At 43.7% G+C, this 10,612-nt stretch overlaps 3 protein-coding genes across 3 annotated transcripts; all 3 read left to right on the plus strand.

Moving 5' to 3' along the window:
* Nucleotides 1–3,353: 3,353 nt before the first annotated feature.
* On the plus strand, nt 3,354–4,894 carry PPTG_08171 (hypothetical protein). The gene has a single exon (XM_008903106.1). It carries the CDS (start codon nt 3,530–3,532, stop codon nt 3,938–3,940), a length of 411 nt encoding a protein of 136 aa, XP_008901354.1. The 5' UTR covers nt 3,354–3,529; the 3' UTR covers nt 3,941–4,894.
* A 4,513-nt stretch (nt 4,895–9,407) lies between these two features.
* PPTG_22322 (hypothetical protein) lies at nt 9,408–10,005 on the plus strand (the record flags this gene model as incomplete). Its single annotated transcript, XM_008903362.1, has 2 exons — nt 9,408–9,417; nt 9,794–10,005. The coding sequence occupies 2 exons, from the start codon at nt 9,408–9,410 to the stop codon at nt 10,003–10,005; spliced, it is 222 nt and encodes a 73-aa protein (XP_008901610.1).
* Nucleotides 10,006–10,234: 229 nt separating this feature from the next.
* Nucleotides 10,235–10,612, plus strand: PPTG_08172 (hypothetical protein; the record flags this gene model as incomplete). The annotated part of the gene is made up of 1 exon (XM_008903107.1): nt 10,235–10,612. One exon carries the CDS (start codon nt 10,235–10,237, stop codon nt 10,610–10,612), a length of 378 nt encoding a protein of 125 aa, XP_008901355.1.

Here is a 10,612-nt window from a genome sequence, read left to right on the forward strand (position 1 = left end):
TGTCACTTTCAGCTCAAAATAGCAGGACTATCATTACTAAATGTTGCTGGCGTTGAGCTCAACGTTGAGCTGCAGCGATCGAGCAAATGATCACAAAACTACTGGTGGTGTTTCGTATTATTTTAATAATGCTTCAAAAAGCCTCTCCAAGCTTGGAAACGCGCCACTGCCACCCCATGGGTGCTGGAGAATAGCCTGGTCAGCACTCCGGGCATCGTCCCGTCAAGGTGCAACTGTGTGCCCGCTGGTGCCGACGACCAATGCGCACTGCAGCAGGTCACTCATCGACACCAAGCAACATCGACACGCAGCATGGTACATTGTACCAATGGGATTAGCGTGCTGGCTAACAGTAAGAATGTCAAAGTCAAAGCAGTGACCATCGGTCGGCGAGAAGGCTGCAAGTTTCCTTACGAACACAGCAAGTCGATGTACGTGTGATCGGATGTTTATGCAGTAGTTGGCATTCGATCCGCTTTGCATGCAAGTGGTAAGGGCAAAAAATAAGTAAAGCAGAACCACCGGAAGCCTGACTTTTAATATCTTCCTGCGACTTTAGATATCCCTAGCACACTTAGTTCCAACAAGTTTCTTCGTTAATAACTCTTTCTTTTCCCTCTGACCTCCAACATCTCGTATGGGCACCAAACTTTATGCGAGTAATTTTCTGATGACTCAGACTCAAAAACTTACTACTCGGTTTTTTTGTACGTGCGAATACAGACACGGATTGCAGCGTGGATCCGTCTTACTGATCACAAGCAAGCGACCCCACCCTTTGATAGTAAGCTTGCCATCCAACGGACAAGAGATGTGTTGCGAGTCCGACTCGCTCAAGCAATACAATCATTTCTCAATTGGCAGCCTGAGCACGCACGACCCGACCGCTTTCTCCAGACAATATATGTAGCAATCAACTGGCAGACTGCCAACCCGACTGCTGAAGGTACTCTGCCCGACCCAAATCCATGTCCGCCAAACTAAATCTCATGAATGTGCACCACATCAATCGCCTGAATGATAATTGTATATTTGCTAAAGGAGGCTAACGTGTATCTGGTTTCATTGCCAAATCGGTCAGTGCTGGGATCGTAGATTGTCGTCAGCTCCCAGGACCACGCATGTAGTTTTTAGCGAGAAGGAGTCTGGCAATACCACAAACGACATCCCGGCTGAAGAGTGACTTCTTCGCAAAAAACTCTTCGGCGCTTAGATCAGTAGCATGATTCTACCTCGAGTCCGATCAGATTATTTACCTGTGTTTTAAAGCCTGTAGTTAGATTTAACTTGACAGCGAAGAGGCAGCTTGTTGCGTGTATATAGTCACAGTCGCAACTTCCAGGGTTCGACAACCACATCGAAATCGTCACCACGAAGAACAGCTTCACGGTCTACGATAAGTTCGACACCAATGAACTCAAGAAATTCGTCACACAAACGTTTGTCTCATTTCGTCTTAAAGCCGTGAATTCTGCTTCTGCTTAGCTTCATAACGTCGGTGGCGTAGTCATTCAGTAAACAGTATTCTGTGCTCGCGAATCCACTATACTGTACGTGTTTCGGTCCCGGGTACTGACAAGTAAAACTCGGATACGGAAAGCGCGTGATCAATCAGCTTCGAATCGGGTAGCCATTAACAGCGTTTCGACGCCAGTACTCGCCGTATTTGAGCAAGACCTTTTCGAACCTAGGATCCTTCTCGTACACTTCCTTCGGTACTCCCTTGAACAATTTCTGTTTGAGAATGTTGTAATCCTAACCCGCCTTCCTCCAGATCACAAACTTCAGTTTTTCGGGCAAAGGCAACTTCGTCGCAGCCTTACCCAGCATCCCATACAAACTACTCTGGAGCCTTCTCTCTTCAGCGTTTGAAATGCTTTCGGTCGTCCTCGTGCTTCTCAAATAGATCTGGTGTGTGTTGTCGGTGAGCTTGTTGCTTCCGTTCCCTGGTTCCCTCATTGCTTCGCCGATTGCCAGGAAGGTAGCACCACTAAAAAATCAAACGAGTCATGCTGCTTGTTGTACTGTCAATAGCAATATTATGGCAGTGCGGGCACGAAGGAGATAGTTGTCAAATGAGTTTAGGAAGATTTCGCAATCATTAATATTGAATAGTCAGTTGGAAGGCAGGATGGCAGATAGGAAATATGATTATGGTGTTTAGTTTTAGCCGTAAACTGTTGATGGTGAACGTGATATTATCACGTTCACCATCAACAGTTTATGCAAGTTCGTCGGAAGAGAAAGATTAAATTTACAGGTGGATTATTTTAAGTATGGGGAGAACTCAAATACGCCCGTATCTGTAGATGAAAAAAAACGCACTGGCATTGTGTCATGTTTGATGTTTTTCAAATAAAAAATCGATCTATTCTCTGGATTTTTCAGGGTGTTAGAGGTGAAATGCGTTTAGGAAGATTTCGCTATCATTAAAATTGAAAAGTCAGTTGGAAAGCAAAAGCCTATTTGTACTTCAAATATCATGACAGAAAAAATCACCCAATATTAATAGCCTCCCTCACAAATCGCCCAATCGATGATCGTCTATCATGCGATTTTATGCGAATAATTGGCTTTACATGTACTTCGCTTTGACGTAAACAAATGCAATTGGTGAGCCAGCCAATGAATCGGAGGCACTCGTTGCTATAGCATTTTTTTCTACTCATGTACGCGGGCCCATAGCACCAAGTTCACCGGCTTAGGGCCAAATCAGAATCAATACATACTTCAGTAAACATGTGCTACAGCTCGATTTTAAACAAGAAAAAAGGATAGCCAACCAGCTTTTATGGTTAACCCAACTTTGAAGCCGAGTTGGCTATCTTTTTTTTGTTTCAGTGTATATTCGCGCTGAATCTGTTATGGCCACTTTGCTTCCAACGACACGCATGATGGCATATTTATTCAAAGTTACCTTTTTCAATGCGTGCAAGCAGCCACGTCCATCGTTTTGTACTGATCGATTCTTTCTCTTTTGACAATATGTATTTACTCTCATTACGAGGGTATGGACGATGTTTGATTGGGATTTTTGAAGACAAACACAGGAAAAATATCTAATGCAGCTAACTTGCCTCCCGGAGGGAGGCATCACTGCACGAAAAGTTTCGCAAATGATAAACAGCGCCCCTTATTCTGATCGCAGAATGTATTAAATGTGTATGCGCAGTGTTTTTGAGTGCAGAGGTAGTGTTGAATTAGCCGGAAACCGCAATTTCCCACCGGTGAGTTTTAAGGGTCTTATATATGATAATGTATAAGTCTCGTAAGATATGTGTTATGTGACATACTTTGAATTCTGGCCGATATGCGAAAAATAAAGGGTGTCCTATCCTTTTAAAGTTATCTCTTGGGAAGCATGCGGATGCTGACTTTCTGGAAAGTCACTTGACATAAACTCTAGCCAAGTGAGCTCACTTCGCAATTGTCTCCTCAGCACACACACACACCGCCACTCCAATCACTAGTTTACAAAGCGTCATACCAACTACCAACTACCAGCTTTGTAACTCAGCAAATAGGCAACATGAAACGCTTCTTCATGTTCGTGGTACTTGTAGCTGCCATTATCGCAAAAACCGGAGTGGCAATGGGGACGCATGAATACAAAGACAACAAGCTTGCCGACAATTCACAGCAGAGGCTTTTGAGAACCACGGGGACGACAGGTGACGACACTTCCGCTGAAGAGAGAGGGGTCCAGACGAGTTTGTTCAACTTTCTGGGTAAGACGACAGGGAATCTGCCCATTCCCAAGAAAATGAAGTTTTATTTCTGGAAGAAGGGGAAATGGGACTACAAACGTCTCCAAGAGTATTTGTTCAAGGGAGTGCCGAAGGAAGTGTACGAGCAGGACCCCAAGTTCGCAAAAGTCTTGCTCGAGTACGGCAAGTACTGGCGTCGAAACGCGATTAATGGTATCCAGATTCGAAGATAATTGAATTGCGCGTTCGCATTTTGCGTATCAGTGCAATGTTTAGGGTTTTCACTTGAGTTCGGCTAAAAGCAAGTGCATACCTTGCTTTCTGTTATGCGTCGATGTTCGTCATGGGGACAAAATACTTGCGGAATAGTCCAGCCGCAGGCACAAACCACAGCTTATTGCATGAACACCGCCACTACGAAGCCATCTTTTCAAGCTCACTATGTCGGAGGTACTATGTTGTGGCGAGGTCTCTCCTTTTTGGGTTGTGCTCTCCATGTGCTCGCTGAATGAATGCACGATCGTTGTGTAAACGGGTTGAGTCCGCATGACAGTAGACATGTTGTTGGCGGTGTTGCTAGCCTTATTTGTGATGGAGATGCAGTAAAAGTTCGTTGTGGGAAGCGGACGATACATTATTGCAATAAGGGCGTGCAATTACAGAACTTAGATCGGCTCTGCATTGGTTGTGTTGGCTATGAGTTCCAAGGAGAATTAACGATCAGTGTTTTAAGTCCGGTGCGACAAAGACTCGTCAGTGGATATAGTATATCATGGCTGTGGAGTCACAGACGTATCTTTAAATCGCATAGACTTTTGACGATCACCTACGTTTGTGCTCGGAATACTGGCACCATCTAAGTCAATTATCTGCAACAACATTTGATTCCTTAAGAAGCACCATATAGCACTAGAATATGGCAGCGATGCGCGTTACCGATGTATGAAGGCTGATGCCTACACCACTCGATAGTGCAATGGTGCCATCAATGTTTGCACTGTTCCATACCGCGTTCGACGTACTGAACAACTCAGTTGTGTTTGATTCTGGTGCTGACGCGTTCGCTGGTGCTGCTCGGTTATGGAGATTTGATTCTGAGAACTACCTGCATCAAACGCGCTCCTCGAAGGAGCCGTTCAGATCCGTGACGTATTATAAAACACTTTACACATCCATGAATAGCCAACCTTTACATTTTGGGGTCTGTCTCGGGCTCCATTGAGTGATGAGCTTCGTTAAATCGCTTTTGTCGGTAATGAAGCCAAAACTCAAGCAACGGACGGAGATATACCTTCTCGTCGAGAGAAGCAAAAGAGAATAGACGAGATCAGCAATGAGGAGGATGGGGTGCGGGTAGATTTCGGAACTGCACTCAAATGCAACGGTAGGGCAGGGTATTGGGGATCTACTGCACTTGATTCTTCTTTGCAGGGCTAGGAAAATCAATCAAATACTTAAGTATTAATTGCCCTTGAATCTCAGGGGCGAAAAAAACGTTATTCCGTAAAACAGGAATCCAATAATAACAATTATAAGTATTTGTGTAAATTTTTTGGAGGATTTCAGACGATTGTATATTCTAAAACGATTTTTTTGGGTTACTTACCCTGATTTCTGAACATTTTATCACAGAAACATGGTTAAAGTCCAATACAGGTATTGGAATAGATTATATTTTACGGATAGCGGCGGACTCCAATAATGAATCACTGATAAATGCTTAAGTAGATGTAGCGTAATCCATCGATTGTCCAAGTACAGGTGATGCTGCGTTTTGTCAATGTCTCGCAACATTAATGATCCAGTTCCGATGACAGCTTGTCAGTAATGCATTGCTTTGTAGCTTGCTGTGGCAAAAGAAATAGGGTTCGGAACAAATATAATAAAATAAAATAAAACTAGAATAGTATTGACGGAATAATAGAAGGATTTCCTGCGTCTGTTAGCTCTTAATAATCTCTACCAAAGCTGGTTCAGTAACTACAAATTTGGTTACGGACCGTATGATGGTTTCATACCATATACTGGAGTTTCACAATTGGTTTAATATCCAGAGTCCTACCGGGGATTCTAACGACGGGACACTGCCGACAAGATTAGATAAATTCGCAGCAATACCCACAACATCATTTTTATCGATGAGGAAAATATTCAGCACGTAACAGTGGAGCTTTGAACTCCCTTTAGCATAAATAGACCCTGAGATAATTTCACGACCTGTGGCGGTTAGTCGGACTCGACCGCATGTACCTGTTGAATCTACGTGCGAGGCATGGGCTCAATGTAGTTAAACTCCACGACTGCTTCATTTCGGCTGAATCGATCGGCCTGTTCCTCAAAGATGTTGCCTTTAATGAGCGCAATCAATCAAACTGGGTGTTTCACATGGATATTTTATGTCGTGGGAATGTTAGGGTAATACATGCACTTGGTTTGTGTCCCTGGCACAGCGGCATTGAAAGAATATTAAAAAAAATCTAACCTGAGTGGTATACCTACCGGTACTTGGTATACTAGCTGCATGGATTTATCTCATGTGAATTTGTGTGATTCTGTCCTGGCGTGCTCGGTCAGTCGAATTCATGATCTTAGTGGATTTAAAGCCTCTATCGTTCCGGGTTGTGAATCGTCATTTGCACGCGTTGTTGAATCAGAACAAAGAGTTAACTTCATCCATTTCATCAATAAAAAATCTAGCGTGTACCACGCGCTAGTATCGCGCTGGCTGACCGTATAGCCTTGGCTGAGCAGCACATTGGTTACGACAGTTTGGCGAGCTTTTTATGATTGTTTGTTGCTCCAAATCAGGGTTCTCGTACTTGCTGCCTGCTAGACAGCAAAGCGCGTTTCAGAGCATTCATTGCAATTAGAGTACTGATAAAACGCCAAAATCATATATTGCCTGAGTATGAAATTGATGGCAGTCATATTAAACACTCATATGAAAATCCTTTCTATATTAAGTTGGAAGTGGTAGCCCTTTTTCCGATCACAGCAAGCAATTGGATGCCAAGCTTTTGCTATCGCACCTTGGTTTGAACATCAACTTGAAATTCTGTATCGTGTTCAACTGGTTTAAAAGTATCGATCATGATATCAAACCTGTAAAACCATTTGTATTTAAACGTCAAGGTTGCAGTACCTGTCGAGCTTCTGATGTCTTAGAAGAGATCAAAGCAGAATTTCTTGTTCCTATACGCGCCAACTCTGAAAAGGCACAATTCATCTCTGATTATCTTCGGTTGATTCTACCTACTAGCTGGTCACGCTTCGGTAATTTAGTAACTTACGTAACAAACAAGTTCTTGGTGCTTTGGTCCAGTTTTGCTATCGTCTGATGTCGGTCATATCTTCCAGCGACAAAACAGCAAGTAACTGAATAGCTAGCAAGCACGATGTTACCCCAAAAGTAAAACAAATGTTCGATGGTGCTGCGTTGCTGACGCAGACCAAATTTTCTCCTCGTATCTATCACATCGTTCAAGAATTACGAGTATTCGCCGACGACCAACTCAGAACCAGTCCAAACTACCCGGTCATATAGAGTCAAATTAGACACTCACCAATGCACTCGCTGCTGTACTCGCCAACTTGCCTTGATGCCGTGTCGTCATTTGTGTACCGCAAAACCAAAATTGATAAGAAGATGAATATCGCGGAAACACTATTGAAAAGTTTTCATCCAGCCTATATAGTACGTTCATATCAAAGCCACGTTCACATGATTAACTATCTCAATCCCACTAGAAACCGAACTTGACGCGATAATTGCTCCTCCACCTCGATATCGGCAGGCACGAATGAGCGGACCAATCCGGGCTCGAAAGGACCACGATAGCTACGCGGAACGATTTCTAACCGAGGTGAGCTGTCATCAGCCCGCCAACAGGAGAGTCTCAGAACAACTACAAATACTGACTTGACACATAAAATGATTCTCGCTGTTCAAGCCTCCATAAGTGCAGCTGAAACGAAAAAAAGGAATCGGTACAAATGCAGTCGCTCTGCTTTTACTGGTCAACTGATCACAATGCGCGCAAACGTACCCATTTCAACAGTGAAGTCGAAACACCGACTCTATTGAAAAGTGAGAATATCGTCCATGGCTACCCCTAAGCCGCCTGCGGTGTGCCTGCGGGCTTGCTCGTGATTTACATTGGGAATGAAGGTTAAAGCCTAACACGAAGAAGCTGCTAGACTTTACTAACAAAATATTATCAAGATTTGCACATACCCAAAAAAGGAAGCAATTTGAAGACGGGAATTTCTACACTACGATCATGACCGACGTCTTCGGTTACGGGCATTTCCCTTAAACTCTTATAATATAAAATATCTTTTCCTTTTGCGGCAGTGAGCATTACTGTCTTCCTGAGTTATTTCCTATAATATAGGAAATAACCCAGGAAGACAGTAATGCTCACTGCCGCAAAAAGGAAAAAAAAATATTTTGATCCAATCAGGCGTTTTTGTGGGTCTTGCTGCAAATTTATATACTCTTGTGTGCGATGCTGATAACTATCCTGAAACGACGTTGTAACCTTTTGACTATTAATGCTAGTCTCAACACGATATAGATACACCCCCGTGCTCAATTTTAACGGCTTGATTTATACACTAACCTTTTGGATAGTTATACTATCCGTGAAGGTTGACCTATCCGGAGAAGATTACAACTAGATCGTCTTCTACTTAGCTGGGAATACGCTTCTGTGTTTACATATCGAAAGATACTAGAAATTGATATTAGAGATACAGTCATGCACGTAGTTGTATAGACTTAGTCTGTTAGTAGAACCCTTATTCTGAAGCCTCCACTAAGATACTAGCGGACCAATGAACAACAACATGTTCTGATATTATAGGATACAAACTATAAAATAGAGATAAAACGGCTCCAGTTAGCCACACACCTTGAAGACTGACGCTCCAACAACGTTTGATAGGCAGCACAAGTCCAAACCTCATTCGAGGGGCCAACCCCGGGTGCTAATGGAACGAATCAGATTGGAGGAATCATTATCAGACCATATGATCGGGTATGAAATGATATTTTCCAGATATCATTTCATACCCGATATTTCCCAAACATACATGGAATCTTTACTGCCGTACATTTAGCAATCTTGTTCACGGGTCGAATCAGCCCCACATGAAGCGACGAAATAGATCAAGCGCGTAGTTTTAGAGATGTTGGGTTCTAGAAAAAAGTAGTATCAACTTGCCTCTGCAAACCGATATCTTGCAAGTGCAGTGACCCTGCGGCTAGTACAAGTAGATCACTCTTTAATTTTGCCTTGTATTGACCTTTGGGTGTCAGTGCTTGCTTCGCAAATGAAGCGTGTGAAGTTCGCAAATTTCAACGGATCGCTGTGTGAAACAATTTGAAAGGGTAAAACTGGGTCAAACCGACAGAAACAACATGCAATGATAAATGGATGCCACAAAAAAAATATATCGGCTAGTTTTTCTCAATTTATTTCCACCTGGAGATTTAATTATCTGTGTTTAGGCTGCCTTCCGGGCTAGTTTAGACTGTTTTAATTCGGTAACGGTACCGATTGTATGAACGAACCTTTAGAAGCGACAGAGTAGTCACTCTTTTCCTTTGGCTCACGAAACGCCTCCGCCGAATGCACGGCAAATATTGTCCTCGCGAGTCCAAGCAGGTTCTATTTCAATCGGTTTCTAGATAAATATATGTGGTCAAGTTGGTCTCTGGATATAAATCCAGAGAATTTTGGTGTCCGGTTATCCGTATCTGATAGTTAAGCGCTACCGGTCTTTGGTTGCGAACTCGCAGGATTGCTAGCCACGAAATTGTCTTTGTGTGCGTATAGAAGTCTAACCTTCGTAGTTAAAACCACACAAGTTTTGAAAGGAAAAGAAGAAACACCAACGCAAAAGTTATAAAGTAATAAGCTGGCTTCGTGGTCTTCAATTGAGCCCACGTTAGATCCTGGGTTGAGCAATCCATCATGGTCATTCATATTACTGTAAGTGATAAATTATCGTCGATCTCAACGCACCTGCAATATTTAGACATTTTAACAGTTTTTGTTAACATGTCATCCTCAAAATTTCAGAGCTTCTTCGTACGCAGCACGACTTTGGTACGCGTTACTGCTCAGTTGGAGAGGTGGCGTGTCTGTGGAACAGCGTGGACATGCTGGTATGGAAGAACTGGCGTGTGAAGCAGGGTGAAAGCCGCTTGAACCGCTGGCTGTACTATGAGAGCTTGGGCTCAAGCACAGAAACTCATAGCTTTTTCACCCGCCCGTTAGTTGAAGTAGCTTAGCTAAAGAAGTTCACTGCAGTGTCAGCTCAATCCCAATTTTGCTAAGTGGGACGAGAACGAGTTCTTGCTTGTGATTTTGCGTCGACACCTCTGCAAGGAGCAGCTTCAAGAAGCTGCTAGGGTTGTGAGCCCAAATTTGGAGCGATTTTGCAGTGACGTGAAAGTTTGTAATGTCTCGGTTCTCGATAACGGATTTGTTGGGAGTCCGGCGGGATCTGAAGCGGGCAGGATGATGGCCGAGTCGACACCTACGACGGGACCGGTTATTATTTCTGGGCTTGGTGTTGGTGGCATTCCAGTGCTGCAACCTCCACGACCGCCTTCAGTGCCTGGGACGGCGTCTCCAGCTGTCCCGCAGCAGCATCGAGAAGTTCCGGTAGTGAGTGCACCAGTGCCAATGGCGAACGTGTCTACGGGGAATGTGCCGTTGAAGCTTCTGGGAATGAATCTAGGGAGAGCCGCGGAACTAATGTTTCCCCTTCCACTGCCTCGTTCGTCAATGGAGGTGAACAAGACGCCACCGAAGATGGAGGGAAGCTTTAACCTCCTGCCAAAGCCACTTGTGTTGAGCTGTGCGAAATGCGAACTGAGATTACCCTGGCGTTAG

Source organism: Phytophthora parasitica (assembly GCF_000247585.1).
Source record: "Phytophthora parasitica INRA-310 unplaced genomic scaffold supercont2.15, whole genome shotgun sequence".
NCBI lineage: Eukaryota > Oomycota > Peronosporomycetes > Peronosporales > Peronosporaceae > Phytophthora > Phytophthora nicotianae.

Coding starts and splice junctions, on each gene's coding strand:
- PPTG_08171 (XM_008903106.1), top strand. CDS start 3,530: ATGAAACGCTTCTTCATGTTCGTGGTACTTGTAGCTGCCATTATCGCA.